The 22753-nt window shown below is 44.0% G+C and overlaps 1 protein-coding gene and 1 non-coding gene across 3 annotated transcripts in view; one reads left to right on the forward strand and one right to left on the reverse strand.

The window, feature by feature from the left end:
* The first annotated feature begins 330 nt into the window (after positions 1-330).
* EIF2AK1 (eukaryotic translation initiation factor 2 alpha kinase 1) overlaps positions 331-22753 on the forward strand; it is a 35707-nt gene continuing 13284 nt past the window's right edge. The window contains exons 1-11 of one of the 2 annotated variants that reach the window (XM_019030641.4): positions 331-622; positions 5153-5311; positions 9775-9908; positions 10985-11022; positions 12739-12838; positions 13679-13759; positions 15171-15270; positions 16843-16903; positions 18620-18947; positions 21194-21305; positions 22320-22420. In XM_019030641.4, coding sequence (XP_018886186.2) covers positions 505-622; positions 5153-5311; positions 9775-9908; positions 10985-11022; positions 12739-12838; positions 13679-13759; positions 15171-15270; positions 16843-16903; positions 18620-18947; positions 21194-21305; positions 22320-22420 — 1332 coding nt within the window. In that variant the 5' untranslated portion in view covers positions 331-504. The remainder of the gene's footprint in view (positions 623-5152; positions 5312-9774; positions 9909-10984; positions 11023-12738; positions 12839-13678; positions 13760-15170; positions 15271-16842; positions 16904-18619; positions 18948-21193; positions 21306-22319; positions 22421-22753) is intronic. The other variant, XM_019030643.4, reaches the window with a different exon arrangement.
* LOC115935450 (U6 spliceosomal RNA) lies at positions 1988-2092 on the reverse strand. The gene has a single exon (XR_004071079.1). It is a non-coding gene; the product is annotated as a U6 spliceosomal RNA (small nuclear RNA).

Raw genomic sequence — 22753 nt, forward strand, 5'->3', positions numbered from 1 at the left:
AACAGTTGACCAAAATAGGTTCAGGTCTCCTTGAGACAGGTTTTGAAAATGCTTTTAAAATTTTTTTCCTGGAAAACAAATGACCAAAGTCATTGCTGTACCCACAAAAGGTAAATATGTTTCGATTAGTCTCTGCAGACACCTGATTCTTACACTGATACTCGAGTCTGGGCGTGAGACGTGAGCGCTAAGACCCTTCTGGGGTAGCTGGGAACTAGGCCAGGGTTCACCTGGGCGCCCCTGAAACCCAGCCGCCGGTAGATGAGCCCACCAGAGCGCATGCGCCGGGGGTGCGCCGGCGCCAGACACGCCCAACTCTTCTTGTCTGATAAAGGGCGGAGTCTGCTACAGCCCCGCCCCCCAGTGAAGGTGCGCGCGTGGCCGAGGCTGGTTTTCCGTCTGGTGAGGGGTTACTTCCGGGTCGGACGGCGCTAGCTGCAGCGTCGGAGTGTGGCAGTGCTGGGCTGGCCGGCGGGCTGGGCTGCGGCCCGCGCGCGGCCGGCGATGCAGGGGGGCAACTCCGGGGTCCGCAAGCGCGAAGAGGAGGGCGACGGGGCTGGGGCTGTGGCTGCGCCGCCGGCCATCGACTTTCCCGCCGAGGGCCCGGACCCCAAATATGACGGTGAGGGATCGGATCGCGGCGTCGCCGCTCTGCTCTCTCTGTCCACCTGCGTTTCTGGGCGGCATAGGCAGCCCTGAGGTTTGCCTGAAGACCTGGGCGACTTTGGCTGCCTCCAGGGTTGAACCGGCGGCCCAGCCGCGCAGTGCGGGGTGGGGGGGGGGCGGCGGGCGGGCCGTCGGGTAAGGTAAATATTTATTGAGAAGAACGTCTGCTTCGCGCTCCTTTGTTTACATTTCTGTTCCTTGGTTTCCTCTCTGGGGACTGAGGCCTTCGGATGGCTGGGGACATCCCCGAGGCCACCGTCTTGCCCCCATGCCCTGGGTTTTGTCATTGGTTGAGAACGATCTTCTTTCATTACTGCAAGGAGACTTTGCAAACTATACGCTGAATAGTTTGGGTTAAGAGTTGTAATTTGTAGCTTTTCTTGTCTTTTGCTTCATTGGAGCTTTTCTTGTCTTTTGCTTCATTGGAAGGAGAACTAAAGATTTATAGTGAGGCAGCGTGGAAATAAATAAACGTCTTTGGTTTAATAAAAAGGCCCAAGTTTTTTTTTGAAGACAGGCTTGCTGTGTCACCCAGGCTGGAGTGCAGTGGCACAATCATAGCTCATTGCATCCTCCAACTCCTGGGCTCAAGTGATCCTCCAGCCTTAGCCTCCCGAGTAGCTGGGACCACGGGTGCACACCACTATGCCCAGCTAATTTTTTAATTTTTTTTTTGCAGAGATGGGGTCTTGCTGTGTTTCCCAGGCTGGTCTCGAACGCCTGGCCTCAAGCGATTCTCCCGCCTCGGCCTTCCAAAATGCTGGGATTATAGATGTGAGCCACCACTCTCAGCCCCCAAGTTTTCTTGAGGCTTTTGTTTACTAGGAGATACGGGGTAGCTAAGTTACTTAGCATAGAGTAAGAGATGCTTAAAACATTGACTCTAACTAGGTGAAAGAGTCCACAATTTTGATGAAAGTGAAATAGAGTCTTTAGTTGCTGCCAGGTGTTTTAGCAATATTAAAAATTAAATTGTGCTATTAAGAATGAATACATTGGCCCAGTGGGGTCACGCCTGTAATCCAGCACTTTGGAAGGCTGAGGTGGGTGGATCACCTGAGGTCAGGAGTTCAACACCAGCCTGGTCAACATGGTGAAACCCCCTCTCTACTAAAAATACAAATTAGCTGGGCGTGGTGGCAGTCGCCTGTAATCCCAGCTACTTTCGAGGCTGAGGCAGGAGAATCGCTTGCTTGAACCCAGGAGGCAGAGGTTGTAGTGAGCCGAGATCGCACCACTGTACTCCAGCCTGGGAGACAGAGGAAAAACAACAACAACAACAACATTGATTCAGGTTTTTTTTTTTTCCTTTCTTTCTTTTTTTTTTATGGAATACTTCAGGAATTTGTGTTTCATTCTTGTGCGGGAGCTGTGCTAATCTCTGTGTCGTTCCAGTTTTTAGTATATGTGCTGCTGAAGTGAGCACGATTCAGGGAGGTTTTAACTATATGGTAATTCCAATAGAATGACTGCAGAGAATACACTTTGATTTGAAGCATGAAACAAACAAAAAAATGTGTTGCAGTTGATTTAAAGGTACAAATTATTCCTGTAAGAGAAAGCATATGAGAAAAAATAAAGGTGCAAACCGAGTTGAAATGGTTTTGATTGATTCAAATGGAATTAATACATGGAAATGTTGTTGCATTTTTATCCTTAATACTACCTATAATTTTTTTTTTTTTTTCTTAAAGAGATGGGGTCGTCCGGGAGGCAGAGGTTGCAGTGAGCTGAGATCGTGCCACTGCACTCCAGCCTGGGCAACAGAGTGAGACTCTGTCTCAAAAAAAAAAAAAAAAAAAGAGATGGGGTCTCCTTTTGTTGCCCAGTCTGGTCTCAAACTCCTGGGTTCAACGGATCCTCCTGCCTCAGCTTCCCAAAGTGCTAGGATTGTAGGCGTGAGCCACTGTGCCCAGCCAAGCCTATGATTTTTGACCAGAAAGAGAAACAAAAGCAGAGTGTGGTAGTAATTCCAGTAGGCTATTAACAGAAGAAAATTTTAAAAAACTATTTTTTAATGGACAAATAACTTTTTCCCCACATATAAGGTGGTATATTATAGCTCAGTAATATAGAAAGTGTTATGTCATAGGAAAAGTCCCCGCTGTAAACATGCAAGTGTGTCTTTTCTGTAACATTGTGATAAGGGTTTCTGCAAACTAAAGATTATTTTTGAAGGGAGTGATCTTAGATAAGCTTTTAAAATTTTTCTTTTCCTGGGTTACTGATAATACTGTTGTGCTGACATATGGCCTTTTCTTCCAAAGAGGCCCAGAATGTCCAGACAGAGTTTATGTATATGTATATATATATGTACATATATATATATGTGTATATATATATGTACATATATATATGTGTGTATATATATATGTACATATATATATGTGTGTATATATATATGTACATATATATGTGTATATATATATGTACATATATATGTGTATATATATATATGTACATATATATGTGTATATATATGTACATATATATGTGTATATATATGTATATATGTACATATATATATGTGTATATATGTATATATATATATACATATATATATATATATATTTTTGTTGTTGTTGTTGTTGTTGAGATGGAGTCTCCCTCTGTTGCCCAGGCTGGAGTGCAGTCGCGCGATCTTGGCTCACTGCAACCTCCGCCCCTCCAGGTTTAAGCAGTTCTCTGCCTCAGCCTCCGGAGTAGCTGGGATTACAGGCGTCTGCCACCACACCCAGCTAATTTCTTGTATTTTTGGTACAGACGGGGTTTCACCATCTTGGCCAGGCCGGTCTTGAACTCCTGACCTTGTGATCCACCTGCCTCGGCCTCCCAAAGTGCTGGGATTAGAGGCGTGAGCCACCATACCCGGCCTTTTTTTTTTTTTTTGAGACTGAGTCTCACACCGTTGCCCGGGCTGGAGTGCAATGGCTGGATCTTGGCTCACTGCAACCTCCACCTCCTGGGTTCAAGCGATTCTCCTGCCTCAGCCTCCTGAGTAGCTGGGATCACAGGTACACACCACCACGCTCACCTAATTTTTGTATTTTTAGTAGAGACGGCGTTTCACCATGTTGGCCAGGCTGGTCCTGAGCTCCTGACCTCAGGTGATCTGCTTGCCTCGGCCTCTCTAAGTGCTGGAATTACAGATGTGAGCCACCACACCCAGCTAGTTTTTTTTTTTTTTTTTTTTTTTTTTTTTTTTGAGGCAGAGTTTCACTTTGTTGCCCAGGCTGGAGTGCAATGGCACGATCTCAGCTCATCGCAACCTCTGCCTCCTGGGTTTAAGGGATTCTTCTCCCTCAGCCTCCTGAGTGGCTAGGATTGATTACAGGCACGCGCCACCACGCCTGGCTAATTTTGTTGTTTTGTAGAGACAGGGTTTCTCCATGTTGGCCAGGCTGGTCTTGAACTCCTGACCTTAGGTGATCTGCCTGCCTCGGCCTCTCAGAGTGCTGGGATTACAGGCATGAGCCACTGTGCCCAGCTAGTTGTTTTTTTTTTTTTTTTTTTTGCCTGTTTAGTAATGTCTTAAATAAACAGTAAGTGAGAACTTAACGACCTTCAGCCTTAGTGCCAACTCCTCTGTCTGCATGGTCTCATACAGTGCAAAGAGGATGGGGTTCGGGAGTCAGTCTGATCTGCCTTGTTCACTGGTTCCTCAGCCTCTCTGAGATTGGTGTTTTCATCTGTAAAATGGGGATAAACACTTACCTTATATTATTTTTTGAGCATTGAAGGAGATTGTACATGTAGATAAGTAGCACACGCTCATCGAGAAAAGTTTCCGTTTTTCCTATCTTTCCCTCTGTCATCTGCCCAACTTCTTTTTTTTTTTTTTTTTTTTTGAGACGGAGTTTTGCTCTTGTTGCCAAGGCTGGCATGCAATGGTTGATCTCGGCTCACCACAACCTCTGCCTCCCAGGTTCAAGCGATTTTCCTGCCTCAGCCTCCTGAGTAGCTGGGATTACAGGCGCCCGCCACCTCTGCCCAGCTAATTTTGTATTTTTAGCAGAGATGGGGTTGCTCCATGTTGGTCAGGCTGGTCTCAAACTCCTGACCTCAGGTGATCCACTGGCCTCAGCCTCCCAAAGTGCGGGGATTACAGGCATGAACAACTGCGCCCGGCCATCCTCTGCCTAAGTTCTTTCTTTATGCCTGGGTCTTGGCTGTCTTCTCAAAGGAAGGAAGCCATCCTAGTCCCACTTCCTTGCGTATTGATTTATTTGTACTATTGGACACATCAGAAAACTGTTTCTCCTCTGTCTCACGGCATCTTTCTGCTGATCCTCCAGCTTCCAGGATTCAGCTCCAGATTCACTTCCAGAAAGCCTTTCTTGATTAACCCAACTCAGCATAACTATTCTTTCGGTTTTTATCTGCTTACATTTAAATATTTCATGTTTCATTAATTAGAATATACGGTTTTGTCATTATGAGACAGGTTTACCATGAATTTAAAAATATTTTCCTTTTTAATTTTTAGAATCTGATGTTCCAGCAGAACTCCAGGTGTTAAAAGAACCCCTACAACAGCCAACCTTCCCTTTTGCAGTTGCAAACCAACTCTTGCTGGTTTCTTTGCTGGAGCACTTGAGCCATGTGCATGAACCAAACCCACTTCGTTCAAGACAGGTGTTTAAGTGTAAGTAAGAATAAATGAATCTTGCTAAATAAAGCTTGTAAAGGCTGGGCTCCGTGGTTCATGCCTGTAATCCCAGCACTTTGGGAGGCTGAGGTGGGCGGATCACCCGAGGTCAGGAGATCGAGATCAGTTTGGCTAACATGATGAAACCCCCTCTTTACTCAAAATATGGAAATTAGCTGGGTGTTGTGGCAGTCGCCTGTAACCCCAGCTACTCGGGAGGCTGAGGCGGAGAATCAGTTGAACTGGGGAGGTGGAGGTTGCAGTGAGCCGAGATAGCGCCACTGCACTCCAGCCTGGGTGAAAGAGTGAGACCGTCTCAAAAATAAATAAATAAATAAAGCTTGTAAAAATACTGTGTTGCTGTTCTCACTTATTCATGGGAGGTAAAAATTAAAACAATTGAACTAATGGAGATAGAGTAGAATGATGGTTCCCAGAGGCTGGGAGGATAGTGGAGGATGGTTAATGGGTACAAAAATATAGTTAGAATAAATTGGATCTAGTATTTGATAGCACAGCAGAGTGACTACAGTCAACAATAACTTATTGTGCATTTAAAAAATAACAAAAAGATGGCCAGGCGCAGTGGCTCATGCCTGTAATCCCAGCACTTTGGGAGGCCAAGGTGGGTGAATCACTTGAGGTCAGGAGTTTGAGACCAGCCTGACCAACATGGTGAAATCCCATCTCTATTAAAAAAAAATGCAAAACTACCCAGGCGTGATGGCACATGGCTGTAATCTCAGCTACTTGGGAGGCTGAGTTAGGAGAATTGCTTGAACCCGGGTGGCGGAGGTTGCAGTGAGCCGAGATCACGCAACTGCACTCCAGCCTGGGCAACAAGAGCGAAACTCCATCTCAAAAAAAAAAAGAAAGAATGGGCTGTGCGCGGTGGCTCACGCCTGTAATCCCAGCACTTTGGGAGACTGAGGCGGGTGGATCATGAGGTCAAGAGATCGAGACCATCCTGGCTAACATGGTGAAACCCTGTCTCTACTAAAAATACAAAAATTAGCTGGGCATGGTGGCGGGCACCTGTAATCCCAGCTGTAATTTGGGAGGCTGAGGCTGGAAAATCATTTGAACCTGGGAGGCGGAGGTTGCAGTGAGCTGAGATCGCGCCATTGCACACCAGCCTGGCGACAGAGCAAGACTCAGTCTCAACAAAATAAAAATAACGAAAAGAATATAATTGGATTGTTTGTAACACAAAGAAGGGATAAATGCTTTAGATGATGGATACCCCATTTATCCTGATGTGATTATTACACATCACATGTCTGTATCAAAATATCTCATGTACCCCCATAAATATATACATCTACCATGTACTCACAAAAATTAAAAATACAAAATAAAAATATGTTGTTTAATGCTGTGAGTCTGGAAAGCAGCTGGTATACAAAAATTGGAGTGAAATAAATATTAATGATTTCCCTACTTCAATTCAGCTTACATTTTTCTTTGAGTAATTCCTTACGAATATAACTGTGGATCCCGTAATTGCATAAAATTGAATAAATGAAATATAATTCTTTTGCGTCTATACTATGATAATGCTCACAATTTTTTTTTTCCTCGAGATGAAGTCTCACTCTGTTGCCCAGGCTGGAGTGCATTGGCGCGATTTCCGCTCACTGCAATCTCCGCCCCCCGGGTTCAAGTGATTCTCCTGCCTTACCCTCCCGAGTAGCTGGGGTAGGCACGTGCCACCATGCCCGGGTAATTTTTGTATTTTTAACAGAGACGGGGTTTCACCATGTTGTTTAGGCTGGTCTCAAACTCCTGACCTGGTGATCCACCCGCCTCGGCCTTCAGTGTGCTTTGATCACTCCTGTGAGTAACCAGTGTGCTCCAGTCTGGGTGACATAGTAAGACTCTGCCTCTAGAGAAAAAAAAAAAAAGAATAGTTCCATCCAGAGATTCTGAGGTTCTTTTTTTTTTTTTTTTTTTTTTACCAAAACAGTCTCAAACTTATAGATACTTTTATGTGGTCTTAAAACTGAATGCGTTTTTAGTTAAAGATACATTATCATTTTGATAAACTTGACGGGACATGAAAAATGGTACAAATATCTGTACATTGTACACCTGCTGCTTCTTGAATAAAGCAAATAATACACTCTGCATTCCAAGCAGTGGCATATGTGGTGGGAGGTGGGGTGAACAGAAGGAAGTGTATTCCTTAGGTTCCGAAGCATTGGTGCCTGGGAATTATTGTATTAGTCTCATCAAATAGAGAAGCAGATTAGAAAAATACAGTAATCTTGTACATAATTAAAGCAATCCTGTGAATTTTACTGATTTTAAGATAATTTTGAATTCCTTATATACTGCCTCTTTAGATGACTTTTTGTTTTTTTGATAAGGAGTCTTGCTCTGTCGCCCAGGCTGGAGTGCGGTAGTGCGATCTTGGCTCACTGCAACCTCCACCTTCTGGGTTCAAGCGATTCTCTTGCCTCAGCCTCCCAAGTAGCTGGGACTACAGGCACCCACCACCACGCCCGGCTAATTTTTTGTATTTTTAGTAGAGACGGAGTTTCACTGTGTTAGCCAGGATGGCCTTGATCTCGTGACCTCGTGATCCACCGGCCTCGGCCTCCCAAAGTTCTGGGATTACAGGTGTGAGCCACTGTGCCCAGTCTAGATGACTGAAGTTTAAAACAAGGTTATTTAAATAAATGTTTTTGATGTAATCAGTGAGTTGATAATCTAAATGGAGAGTTTTCTTTTTCTTTTTTCTTTTTTTTAGCAACAAATGTGGCTTTCATAACTGTAGAGTTTTTGATGCAGAAAGAATATCCTTGGTGGGGCACGGTGGCTCACGCCTGTAATCCTAGCACTTTGGGAGGCTGAGGTGGGTGGGTCATGAGGTCAGGTGTTCGAGACCAGCCTGGCCAACATGGTGAAACCCCATCTCTACTAAAAATACAAAAATTAGCCAGGTGTGTTGGCGGGCACCTGTAATCCCAGCTACTTGGGAGGGTGAGGCATGAGAATCCCTAGAATCCAGGAGGCGGAGGTTGCAGTGATCCGAGATCGCTCCACTGCCCTCCAATTTGGGCAATAGGGTGAGACTCTGTCTCAAAAAAAAAAAAAAAATTAGCCAGGCGTGGTGGTGTGCACCTGTAATCCCAGCTACTCAGGCGACTGAGGCAGGAAAATCGCATGAACCCTGGAGGTGGAGGTTGCAGTGAGCCGAGATCGTGCCATTGCACTCCAGCCTGGGTGACAGAGCGAGACTCTGTCTCAAAAAAAAAAAAAAAAAAAGTCCTCATTGAATGAGTAGGAGCCAAGGCACCTTTGTGGAAACTTACTTTTTCTAAGGAGCTTGACATTTGGTTTACACACGTGTACCATGGGCTCTTTGTATGTTGGTTAAAGGTATTTCGTGACGATGAATGGTCACTTTTGTTGTAAGTTCTCATCATATGTTTGCCCTCCTGCTCTTATTCTTCTCTTACTGCCTAACAGCAAAGGGTAATGTGTGGAATGTCAGAAGAGTTTGTTTACTCTTTTTTTTGTTTGCCCTTTTTTTAGAAACAGCTTAGTACTTTACTGACTAGTCTTGGTAAACAAGTGACTGTACAGGGTAAGAGAAGTAATTATAGGCTGGGCGCGGTGGCTCATGCCTGTAATCCCAGCACTTTGGGAGGCCGAGGTGGGTGGATCACGAGGTCAGGAGATCGAGACCATCCTGGCTAACACGGTGAAACCCCTTCTCTACTAAAAATACAAAAAAATTAGCTGGGCGTGGTGGCAGGCGCCTATAGTCCCAGCTACTCAGGAGGCTGAGGCAGGAGAATGGCATGAACCCGGGAGGCAGAGCTTGCAGTGAACCGAGACCGCACCAGTGCACTCTAGCCTGCGTGACAGAGTGAGACTCCATCTCAAAAAAAAAAAAAAGAGAAGTAATTATAGTTGTGCTTTTCATGAATGAGTGTACTAGTTGCTCCTTCTCTTTTAGAGAATCATTCCCCAAGTTTCTTCGCTTTTTAAAAAAATTTATCTAAGGGCTGGGCCTGGTGGCTCACGCCTGTAATCCTAGCACTTTGGGAGGTGGAGTTGGGCAGATCACTTGAGGCCAGGAGTTCGAGACCAGCCTGGCCAATGTGGCGAAACCCCGTCTTTACTAAAAATAGAAAAATCAGCTGGGCATGGTGGCACACGCCTGTAATCCCAGCTACTTGGGAGGTTGAGGCAGAAGAATCACTTGAACCCGGGAGGTGGAGGTTACAGTGAGCCAAGATAGTTGTCACTGCACTCTCTGTCTCAAAAAAAAAATTTCTTTTACGTTATTCTAGAGAACATTCTCCAAGTTTAACGTGTTTATATAGTATTTTTCCTATTGAGGTTTTTGTATATATTGCTATTATTACACATTATTCTCTGTGTACACTTTAAAATTGCCATTTTATTAAAGACATTTCTAATAATAGTTTTTCATATTCTTTTTATAGTACTTTGCCAGACCTTTATCAAAATGGGGCTGCTGTCTTCTTTCACTTGTAGTGACGAGTTTAGCTCATTGAGACTACATCACAACAGAGCTATTACTCACTTAATGAGGTCTGCTAAAGAGAGAGTTCGTCAGGTAAGCTCTAAAAAATATACTTTGGGTATGACAAAAATATACTTTAATTTTAAGATAATTATATTTTAAAGCACCGTGAAATTCTGATTATAAAACAAGCTTTTAAAAGTATAAACTCTAGGCCAGGCATGGTGGGGTGGCTCATGCCTTAATCCCAGCACTTTGGGAGGCTGACATGGATCATTTGAGGCCAGGAGTTCAAGGCTGCAGTGAGCCATGGTTGTGCCACTGCACTCCAGCCTGAGCAACAGAGTGAGAACCTGCCTGAAAAAAAAAAAAAAAAAAAAAAGAGAGGAGAGGCAAAGGAGAGGGCACAGATGGACGGGGATCTTGAGACAATTTCAATTTATTTTTGTTTTGTTTTGTTTCGTTTTGAGACAGAGTCTCGCACTGTCATCTGGGCTGGAGTGCAGTGGCGCAATCTTGGCTTATTGCAACCTCTGCCTCCCAGGTTCAAGGGATTCTCCTGCCTTAGCCTCCCAAGTAGCTGGGACTACAGGCACCTGCCACCACACCCAACTAATTTTTTGTATTTTTAGTAGAGACAGGGTTTCTTCATGTTGGCCAGGCTGGTCTCGAACTCGTGACCTCGTGATGTGCCTGCCTCGGCCTCCCAAGTGCTGGGATTACAGGCGTGAGCCACCGCGCCCTACCTAATTTATGGTTTTTACTTAGTAAGATGGGAGGTGGTACAGGATTTTGATTAGAGGAGTGACACAATCTGACTTACATTTTAGTGGGGTCACACTGGCTGCTGTGTTGCGAATGGACTGAGGGGGCATGGGCAGAAGCAGGGTGCCAGGTGCCACCATACACGCGAGAGAGGTGGGCAGGCAGGAGGGGTGGGGAGCTCCTGCATGGATTTTGAAGGTGACATCAGTCTTGTCTGCTTGCTGGTCTGTTCTCAGCTTTGAAATATTTTCAGTTGCAAACTCTTAAGTAATACTGAAAAAGCCAGTGGTTTTTAAAATATTGTTTATGCATTTGGGGTTGTTAATGTGATATTGAATTTTGATAGATTCTTTATTCCATGCAAGTTTTCAAAATGCTTTTTAAAAACAATTTTTTAATTGTAGGATCCTTGTGAGGATATTTCTCATATCCAGAAAATCAGGTATGTGTGAAAAACTTTCTTGATTATGCAGACTATTGAAAAGAAATCAAAATTAAGAAAATACTGATTTGAGGTTAAAACATAATATCGTTAGTATTGTTTATGAACATTAAAAACTTTGTTCTCAGCAATTAAGTACTGCTCTGAGACTTGCTTTGGTTCTTATTCCCTCCACTTTGATCCTCTGCCTCTCACCACTGAGTGTGGATTCCATGGTCACACTGTTAATTCAGATTCCTGATACCCAGGCTCTGTTAGGGGGACCATTGAATTCTGGCTAGTTTAAATACTAGTTTAAAATCTAACTGGTCTGACCTAAATATTCATCAGCCCATGAATAGATAAGCATGTGGTCTCTCCCTGCAATAAAGTGTTATTCAGCTATTAAAAGGAATGAAGTACTGATTCATGCTACAATATGGATGAATCTTGAAAACATCCTAAGTAAAAACAGCCAGTCATAAAAGGCCACATACTGTGTGATTTCATTTCTATGAAATATCCAGAGTAGGTGAATCCATAGAGACGTAAATAGTGGTTTTCAGGGAGTGGGGTAAGGGAAGGATGGGGAGTGAAAGCTAATGGATATAGGGTTTATTTTGGGGGTGATGAAAATATTCTGAAATTAGGTAGCGGTGATGGTTGCACAACTTTATGTACTAAAAACCACTGAATTGTACATTTGAGAGAGGTGAATTTGACAGTATGTGAATTATATCTTGATAAAGCACTCTACATTAAAAAAAAAATCTAATTGGTCTGCATCATTAAGAAATTTAAGTAGCTGCATATGGTGGTGCATACCCAGTCCCAGCTACTTGGGAGGCTGAGGCAAGATGATTGCTTGAGCCCGGGAGTCCTGGGCTGTAGTGCACTATGCCAGTCTGGTGTCCGCATTAAGTCTGGCATCAGTATGGTGACCTTGATCTCCCAGGAGCAAGGGACCACCAGGTTGCCTAAGGAGGAGTGAACTAGCCCAGGTTGGAAACAGAGCAGGTCAGTACTCTGGTGCTGCTCAGTAGCAGGATCACACCTGTGAATACCCACTGCAATTTAGCCTGGGCAACATAGCAAGACCCTGTCTTAGAAGAAAAATACATAAAAAAGAAATTTCAGTAATTTTTTTTTTTTTTTTGAGACGGAGTCTTGCTCTGTCACCCAGGCTGGAGTGCAGTGGCATAATCTCGGCTCACTGCAACCTCTGCCTCCTGGGTTCAAGCAATTCTCCTGCGTCAGCCTCCGGAGTCGCTGGGATTACAGGCACCCACCACCACACCTGGCTAATTTTTGAATTATTACTAGAGACGGGGTTTCACCATGTTGGCCAGGCTGGTCTTGAACTCCTGATCTCATGATCTGCCCTCCTCGGCCTCCCAAAGTGCTGGGATTACAGGCGTGAGCCACCACGCCCAGCTGAAATTTCAGTAAATTTATTTCTGAGCTTAGCTAACCAACTGCTGGCTGTTAGTGGTTCTTAGGATTTCTGCTGTACAACATCGGTAATAATTTCTACTTGGAATACCCGTTACTGGTAAAACACCTGATTTTGTTTTCTTCATAGGGATGAAAAATTTCATTTTAGCCCATCCTTTCCAAATCAGCACAGCTTAGTGATACATGAGGTTTGTGAGGTTAGTAATCCTGTGAGCATGAGGTATCCTAGAACATTTTGATTCTCTCATGTTTTAATATTGATTGTTTGTATTTAACTTTCAGATCAAGGGAAGTAGCCTTGGAAGCACAAACTTCACGTTACTTAAATGAATTTGAAGAACTTGCCATCTTAGGGAAAGGTGGATACGGAAGAGTATACAAGGTTGTCGTCCACGTACTTGTTTTGACCTACTACCCTAAATAATTGTATTTTCAGATATTGTTTTCGTTATTCTTTTATTTATTTATTTTTTTGAGATGGAGTCTCGCTCTGTCGCCAGGCTGGAGTGCGCGGCACAATCTCAGCTCACTGCAACCTCCGACTCCCTGGTTCAAGCGATTCTTCTGCCTCAGCCTCCTGAGTAGCTGGGATTACAGGCATGTGCCACTACACCCAGCTAATTTTTGTATTTTTAGTAGAGACGGGGTTTCACCGTGTTGGCCAGGATGGTCTTGATCTCCTGACCTCGTGATCCACCCACCTCAGCCTTCCAAAGTGCTGGCATTACAGGCATAAGCCACCGTGCTCGGCCTGTTTACATTATTGTTATATAACGTACTCAAAGGAAAATTCCAAGAAATCTTGTATATTTACTTTTCTTTAACATTTGTCACTTACAGGGAAGTGGGCAGGCTGTAATGTTTTTCTAACTGTGTTGATTGTTTACATGGATTTTGGAAACTTTGAATTTTTGACCTATAGTTAATTTGAATTAAAAAATGTGTTACTAAAAAAAGTTGTACTACTGTGTTTTGAGCTAACATACACCTTTTGCTAACATTCCCGTTCTTCAGCCTAGGGCTTCTTAGGAGCTAGACTTCCAAGACTATCTGAAAAGCTCTTAGTCTGGCTGACTTCCCTGAACATAGTAAGGAGACATGTCTTTAGCTATATTTTACCTCTTTGGCTAGTTTGGATTGTCTAAGCTCAGATTAAAAGAACTTCCTTATTCAGTTAAAGTTTAATGACACAATATACTTTGTCTTTTCTTCTACTTTTCAGGTCAGGAATAAATTAGATGGTCAGTATTATGCAATAAAAAAAATCCTGATTAAGGGTGCAACTAAAACAGTTTGCATGAAGGTATGATTTTTAAAAATTACTTATTTTGAATAATTGTGTATTTAGTTCTTTTTGAAAGAGTTATACATGTATATGTGTATATTTGGCAAAAGTAGGTGGTGTGGATTTCCAGTTTACTAGGAATGGGGTTACAGTAAAGTACCAAAGTTAAATTATTATTATTATTTTTTGTTTTGAGATGGAGTTTCACTCTTTTGCCCAGGTTGGAGTAAAGTGGCATGATCTCGGCTCACTGCAGCCTCCGCCCCCCCGGGTTCAAGGATTCTCCTTCCTCCCAAGTAGCTGGGATTACAGGCATCTGCCACCATGCCTGGCTAATTTACATATATATATATAATTTTTAAAATATGTTAATTTCTTAAAATAAATGATCGATATATAATATAGCTAGTTATGAAAAAACAGGAGCCCAGTTCCAGGTCAGTCTTCTCCCTGACATGCTGTGTGGTTCTGGACGAGTTGTCCAGTCCTCTGAGCCACTTCTGTCACCTGCCCTGAAATAGTAGCGACGGTAGTGATTTTACTTACCTTGGAGGACTGGGGTAGAGATCAAAAGAGAGAATGGTGATAAGTGTGCCATAAAAAGTATAAAGTGCCCTATAAATATGTTATTTAGTTGCTATAACAATTGCCATTTGTTTCTCAAAAATATTTCCATTATATTGGCCGGGTGCAGTGGCTGACGCCTGTAATCCCAGCACTTTGGGAGGCGAAGGCAGGCAGATCACTTGAGGCCAGGAGTGTGAGACCAGCCTGGCCAACATGGCAGAACCCTGTCTCTACTAAAAACACAAAAATTAGCTGGGTGTGGTAGTGCATGCTTGTAATCCCAGCTACTCGGGAGGCTGAGGCATGGGAATGACTTGAACCCAGCAAAGAGGTTGCAGTGAGCCAAGATGGCACCACTTCACTCCAGCCTGGGCAACAGAATGACACTCTGTCTCAAAAAAAAAAAAAAAAAAATTTCCATTATTTTAACATGGTGTAGATGCCTTGTACAGAGGAGTTTTCATTACAGATGGTCCTCCATCTTATGATGGGATTATGTCCTGATAAACCCATCATAAATTGAAAATATTGTAAATTGGAGATGCATTTTAATATGCATAACCTACCGAACATTATAGCTTACCCTGCCTACCTTAAATGTGCTCCGAACACTTACATTACTCAATAGTTGGACAGAATCATCTAGCACAAAGCATATTTTATAATAAAATACCATATATCTCATGCATTGCATACTGCAAGCTGGAGAAAAGATCAAAATTCAAAGTATGTCAAAAATTGTGATGTCTTCATACCATTGTAAGTCAGGGGCCATCTGTATTTTGCTCTGGAACAAGAAGTATTGCATAAACATTTAACAAGTTATCAGCAAAAGGCAGATCTAATTCCATTTCTTTTCTAGGTCCTACGGGAAGTGAAGGTGCTGGCGGGTCTTCAGCACCCCAATATTGTTGGCTATCACACCGCGTGGATAGAACATGTTCACGTGATTCAGCCACGAGGTAAGCCGTTTTTGATGATATGGTAGTTGAAGCGTTGGCAAACTTTAGCCCGTGCACCAAATCTGGCCTGCCTTTGTTTTTGTACATACCACAAGCTGAGAATGGTTTTTACATATTTTTTTTTGAGACGGAGTCTCGCTCTGTCGCCCAGGCTGCTCTGCCTCCTGGGTTCACACCATTCTTCTGCCTCAGCCTCCCGAGTAGCTGGGGCTACAGGTGCCCGCTACCATGGCCAGCTAACTTTTTTTTTGGTATTTTTTAGTAGAGACAGGGTTTCACCGTGTTAGCCAGGATGGTCTCGATCTCCTGACCTCGTGATCCGCCTGCCTCGGCCTCCCAAAGTGCTGAGATTACAGGCGTGAGCCACTGCGCCTGGTTGGTTTTTACATTTTTAAATAGTTAAACAAAATCAGAAGATTTTGTGACAATTATGTGAAATTATTTTTTTCTTTTCTTTTTTTTGAGACAGAGTCTCGCTCTGTCACCCAGGCTGGAGTATAGTGGCGTGATCTTTGCTCACTGCAACCTCCGCCACCTGGGCTTAAGTGATTCTTCTGCCTCAGCCTCCCAAGTAGCTGGGATTACAGGTGTGTACCACCACGCCTGGCTAATTTTTGTATTTTTAGTACAGACGGGGTTTCACCATGTTGCCCAAGCTGGTCTTGAACTCCTGACCTCAAGTGATCCACCTGCCTCGGCCTCCCAGAGTGCTGGGACTATAGGCATGAGCCTCTGTGCCTGGCCCAAAATTTAAATATCAATAAATAAAATTTATTAGAACACAGGCTCTTCATTTATATATTGTCTATGGCTACTTTTTAAATTTAAAGTTAGCTGGGGGCAGTGTGGCTCATGGCTGTAATCCCAACACTTTGGGAGGCCGAGGCAGGAGGATCACAAGGTCTGGAGTTCGAGACCAGCCTGGCCAATATGGTGAAACCCCATCTCTAATAAAAATACAAAAATGAGGTGGGCATGGCGGTGAGCACCTGTAGTCCCTGCTACTCGGGAGGCTGAGGCAGGAGAATCACTTGAATCCAGGAGGTGGAGGTTGCAGTGAGCCAAGATCGTGCCAATGCATTCCACCCTGGGCAACAGAGCGAGACTGCCTCCAAAAAAAAAAAAAATTACATTAAATTTTGTTCTAAAAATAGAGATGAGGAATCTCACTATATTGTGCATGCTGTTCTTAAACACCTGAGCTCAAGTGATCCTCGAGCCTCGGCCTCCCAAAGAGTTGGGATTACAGGCATGAGCCACTGGGCCTATGGCTGCTTTTATACCATAACAGAATTGTTCAGTTACAGCAGAGTCCCAGAGGGCCCTAAAACCTAAAATATTTACTGTCAAGTCCTCTGTGCTGTTTGCTGACCCCTCGTATAGTTGCATGGCTTTGTTTTTACGGTTCCTAACACGTGCCATTTGAATAAACTTTTTGTATTTTGCCAGAAGGTCATGACATTTTTAGACCTGTAGTCTCATTTGACACTATTTGTATATTTTAACTCTGTCTTTGACTACAATTTGAAAAACTGGGCTGTTTGAAGATGATTGTTGTTTGTTTTCATTCAGCAGACAGAGCTGCCATTGAGTTGCCATCTCTGGAAGTGCTCTCCGACCAGGAAGAGGACAGGTATGTCCTTTTACATATTAGGACATTACCTCTTGTCACCTGCATTGGGCTTTTGTTCTTTTTTTTGGCGACAGAGTCTCGCTCTGTCACCCAGACTAGAGTGCAGAGGCACAATCTTGGCTCACTGCAACCTCCGCCTCCTGTGTTGCAGCGATTCTCCTGCCTCAGCTTCCCGAATAGCTGGGACTATAGGTGCCCGCCACCACACCCAGCTAGTTTTTTGTATTTTTAGTAGAGACGGGGTTTCACTGTGTTAGCCAGGGTGGTCTCGATCTCCTGACCTCGTGATGTGCCCACCTCGGCCTCCCAAAGTGCTGGGATTACAGGCGTGAGCCACTGCACCTGGCCTGCATTGGGCTATCTTTGTCTTTTGCTACAAGGAGCTCAGGATGAGTGTTTTAGACTTTGCTTATTTTCATTACAAAATGTTAAATTATTTCTTCCTTTCAGATATTTCCTGTCGGTATTTTTTTTTTTTTTTTTTGAGATGGAGTCTTGCTCTGTCGCCCAGGTTGGAGTGCAGTGATGTGATCTCAGCTCACTGCAACCTCTGCCTCCCAGGTTTAAGCGATCCTCCTGACTTAGCCTCCCTAGTAGCGGGGATTATAGGCCTGCACCACCATGCCTGGCTAGTTTTTGTATTTTTAGTAGAGATGGGGTTTTGCCATGTTGGCCAGCCTGGTCTCAAACTCCTGAACTCAGGTGATCTGCCTGCCTTGGCCTCCCAAAGTGCTGGGATTACAGGTGTGAGCCACTGCACCTGGCCTATTTTTTATTATTTTTGTTGAGACAGGATCTCGCTCTTTTGTCCAGGCTGGAGTGCAGCGATACGATCACAGCTCATTGCAGCCTCCAACTCCTGGACTCAGGCAATCCTCCCACCTTAGCTGCCTGAGTAGCTGGGACTACAAGCTTGCACCACCATGTCTGGCTAATTTTTGTATTTTTTGTAGAGATGGGGTTTTGCCATGTTGTTCAGGCTAGCGTCGAACTCCTGGGCTCAAGCAATCCTCCCGCCTTGGTTTACCAAAGTGTTGGGATTATAGGCATGAGCCACTGTGCCAGACCTGTACATTGGCTTTTTTTTTTTTTTTTTTTTTTAGATGGAGTCTCACTCTGTTGGCCAGGGTGGAGTGCAGTGGCGCAATCTTGGCTCACTGTAACCTCTGCCTCCCGGGTTCAAGCGATTCTCCTGCTTCAGCCTCCTAAGTAGCTGGGACTATAGGCGCATGCCACCACACCCGGCCAATTTTTTATTTTTTAGTAGAGATGGTGTTTCACCATATTGGCCAGGCTGGTCTCGAACTTCTGACCTCGTGATCTGCCTGTCTTGGCCTCCCAAAGTGCTGGGATTACAGGCATGAGCCACTGCACCCGGCTGACTTTTTTTTTCTTGGAGACGGAGTCTTACTCACTTTGTCGCCCAGGCTGGAGTACAGTGGCATGATCTCAGCTCACTATAACCTCCACCTCCTGGGTTCAAGTCATTTTCCTGCCTCATCCTCCCCAGTAGCTGCGATTACAGGTGTATGCCACCATACCTGTCTAATTTTTGTGTTTTTAGTTGAGATGGGGTTTTACCATGTTGGGTAAGCTGGTCTCCAACTCCTGACCTTAAGTGATCTTCCCGCCTCAGCCTCCCAAAGTGCTGGGATTACAGGCATGAGCCACTGTGCTCGGCCCATTGACTTTTATGTTTACTATTTTTTTTTTCAGAGAGCAATGTGGTGTTAAAAATGATGAAAGTAGCAGCTCATCCATTATCTTTGCTGAGCCCACCCCAGAAAAAGAAAAACGCTTTGGAGAATCTGACACTGAAAATCAGAATAACAAGTCGGTGAAGTACACCGCCAATTTAGTCATAAGAGACTCTGGTGAACTTGAGTCGACCCTGGAGCTCCAGGAAAATGGCTTGGCTGGTTTGTCTACCAGTTCAGTTGTGGAACAGCAGCTGCCACTCAGGCGTAATTCCCACCTAGAGGAGAGTTTCACATCCACCGAAGAATCTTCTGAAGAAAATGTCAACTTTTTGGGTCAGACAGAGGTAGATTACTTTCCCAGACCCTCCTAATTTGGCCAGTATTGGGGACTGTGCAGCTGTGTGGCCTTCTCTCGCCCTCTCTCAGCTCTGGCGCTTCTGCCCTGCGTTCAGTCTCTTGTACTGGCCATGTTCCCCTTGCCATGTGGCCTTTGCGTTCGGTTCTCCCTTCTTCACTTAGTTAACTCCTCCACGTCCTTTTCTGGCCTCCCCGACCTGGCCATTTACAGCTCCAGATCATCTCGAGTGTGTACCCTAGAGTTGGCGGCCTCACTCACACTCTGTTTCTGTTGTATGTTAGCATCATGCTATAAAGATATATTTATGCAAAACGATTTTGTAGCATGACTTTAGGTGAGTCCCAGTAGGATTAGCAGCTCAGTATTCGGGATATTCTTTTTAATTTTAAAATTGGTTTTATGTTAGTTGTAGTTTTCAGGAGGCTCTTGTTGAGGGTCATACTGATAAACCCTCCTTCCATGGCCACGCTGCCACCATGCTTTCCCCAGTATTTTAAGTAGTAATATTAAAAACATGAACATTAGGCCGGGTGTGGTGGCTCACGCCTGTAATCCCAGCAGTTTGGGAGGCCGAGGAGGGCAGATCACCTGAGATCAGGAGTTCGAGACCAGCCTGGCCAACATGGTGAAAGCTCGTCTCTACTAAAAATACAAAAATTAGCCAGGCGTGATGCTGTGCACCTGTAATCCCAGCTACTCAGGAGGCTGAGGCAGGAGAATCGCTTGAACCCGGGAGGCAGAGGTTGCAGTGAGCCAAGATTGTGCCACCGTACTCCAGGCTGGGCAACTAGAGCAAGACTCTGTTTCAAAAAAAATAAAAAAATAAAACTAAAAACATGAAAATTGACAGGGTCTACACATAATCTGTCTTGTTAAGATTATAAAACTGTATATACCATCTACATAGACACAGTGCAGAATTAATTCTTGTCACAGAATATGTGTTTCTGAGCCTGTGTTTTTTTTCTTGAGACAAAGTTTTGCTCTTGTCACCCAGGCTGGAGTACAGTGGCATGATCTCGGCTCACTGAAACCTCTGCCTCCTGGATTCAAGCGATTCTCCTGCCTCAGCCTCCCGAGTAGCTGGAATTACAGGCGCCCACCACCACGCCCAGCTAATTTTTTTTGTATTTTTAGTAGAGACAGGGCTTCACCATGTTGGCCAGGCTGGTATCAAAGTCCTGACCTCAGGTGATCCACCTGCCTCAGCCTCCCAAAGTGCTGGGATTACAGGCATGAGCCACTGCATCCTACCAAGCCTGTGCTTTTTTTTTTTTTTTTTTGGAGATGGAGTCTTGCTCTGTCACCGAGGCTGGAGTGCAATGGTGCAATCTCAGCTCACTGCAACCTCCGTCTCCCAGGTTCAAGCGATTCTCCTGCCTCAGCCTCCTGAGTAGTGGGATTACAGGCACGCGCCACTACGCCTGGCTGATTTTTTTGTATTTTTAGTAGAGACGAGGTTTCCTCATGTTGTTCAGGCTGGTCTTGAACTCCTGACCTCGTGATCCACCTGCCTTGGCCTTCCAGGATGCTGGGATTACAGGTGTGAGCCACCACGCCTGGCTGAGCCTGTGCTTTTTTATGAAACTTAGAACTTTGAACACTTTCACCTGAATCTGGATGACTTGAGTTTGGGGGACTTTTAATCAGAATCATTTCATTTCTCTGTATTTTATTTGGAAAATTTTCTTAGATGCCTAAATCAGATGGTATATACAGTGGGCTACAGTAAGCTTAGTGTTTGCTTACCTTTTTATTGAATAAGTTATTAGTTATGTACAACGTGAAGCCAAAGTATATATACTTTGTAGAAATTATATATAGAGTAGTAGAATATCATACAGCCATTCTTTGATGCTTTCTCTTAGCTTTAAAAACTGTTTATGTAGCGAGCAGACCAGTTTCAGGACCAGTTTCTCCGGGTCACAGTTGAGAGCTTCTGCCATTGGACCCCTGCCTGACTTCAGCCTGGCCCCCCTTCTGCTGGTATTACAACACTCTGTTTTAATTATCAGTGTCCTTATCTGTCACTTTCATTAGACTTTGGACTTCTTGGGTGGGCCTGTGTCCTGAGGACACTTCTGTCTTGCAACGATAAGTCCATACAGGTTTAATGACTTCCCTAGAGGCCTACTCTCTTGGCCCAGAATAGGCAGATGAATATTTGTTGGCTAAATGAATAATGCGAGTGAATCGTGCAAAGATGGGAGCCATCACAGTGTCCTCTCCTAGGCACAGTACCACCTGATGCTGCACATCCAGATGCAGCTGTGTGAGCTCTCGCTGTGGGATTGGATAGTCGAGAGAAACAAGCGGGGCCGGGACTATGTGGACGAGTCTGCCTGTGAGTACCATCTGGGTCTGCCGGGCCGGGAAATAGACACAGTCACACCTTCCCCATCTCATGTAGGAGTTGCCTCCAGGTGCTTTGTTTTCATTTTTATTATTTATTTATTTTATTTTATTTTTTTGAGACAGAGCTTTGCTCTGTTTGTTGCTCAGGCAGGAGTGCAGTTGTACACCCACTGCTCACTATAGCCTTGGCCTCCCTGGCTCAAGCGATCCTCCCACCTCAGCCTCCTGAGTAGCTGGGACTACGGGTGCATGCCACTATGTCTGGCTGATTTTGAAAAACAAAATTTTGTAGAGATAAGGTCTCATTATCCTGCCCAGGCTGGTCTCCAACTCCTGATCTCAAGCAATCCTCCTGTCCTCTCCTCCCAAAGTGCTGAGATTATAGGCGTGAGCGTCTGCACCTGGCCAGAATTTTTTCTTTATCAATTTTTGTGTTAGTCCTGTAAAACCTCTCCATCCTCTAAATGTATGTCATCATATTAATAGATGAATTAATTTACTTATATTTTTTGGGCCATATGCTGTGTCATTTTTGGAAAGTGAGGCATTCCAGATGATTGAATCATACTCCTGGAGCTAACATATTTTATCTTTTTTCTTATTCCATTATTTGTAATAATATCTTTAATCCACTGTGGGCTAGGATACCAGATTTATTAGCATTAAATCCCAGAATTCAAGGGTTCAAGGGAACTTAAACTTTATCGAATCTAGTTGCCTGATACCCGAGAATTATTTAAAAAGTCATTAATACAGGGGAGGGCTCTGATTGAAGTTAGAGGTACTTTGTTTCTGGTTGACAAAGTCCATCAACTGTTGGGTGCTGAGGAACCTTTCCTGCTTATTTCTAGGTTTTAGACCATTCTGCAGCATTGACTTTGTTGAAAATCTGATTGTTCTTAAGTGTCAGATGTTAATGTATTTAGAACGACATTAATATTTAGATGCCAATGTAATGAGTAAAAAAATTAGAGAAATAAAACTATTTTTTTTTTACTTCAAGGTCCTTATGTTATGGCCAATGTTGCAACAAAAATTTTTCAAGAATTGGTAGAAGGTGTGTTTTACATACATAACATGGGAATTGTGCACCGAGATCTGAAGGTAAGTGGGGGCGATGAAATCATTGAAAGCAGTGGGAGCTTTGTATCAGGGATGACTTGATGTTGGTTGATTATACTAAATAAGATTACATGTCCTAGTTCATTTGCTTAGGAGGTTATAATTACTGTCAGATAAGTCATTGTTCGATAGATCCAGAGTATGGAAACATTAGGTTGAATTTTTTTTTTTTTTTTGAGACGGAGTCTCGCTCTGTCGCCCAGGCTGGAGCGCAGTGGCACGATTACAGCTCACTGCAGCCTCCAACTCCCAGGCTCAAGCGATCCTCCCACCTCAGCCTCCCTAGCAGCTGAGACTACAGGCATGTGCTACCAT

Source organism: Gorilla gorilla, chromosome 6 (assembly GCF_029281585.2).
Source record: "Gorilla gorilla gorilla isolate KB3781 chromosome 6, NHGRI_mGorGor1-v2.1_pri, whole genome shotgun sequence".
Taxonomy (NCBI): Eukaryota; Metazoa; Chordata; class Mammalia; order Primates; family Hominidae; genus Gorilla; species Gorilla gorilla.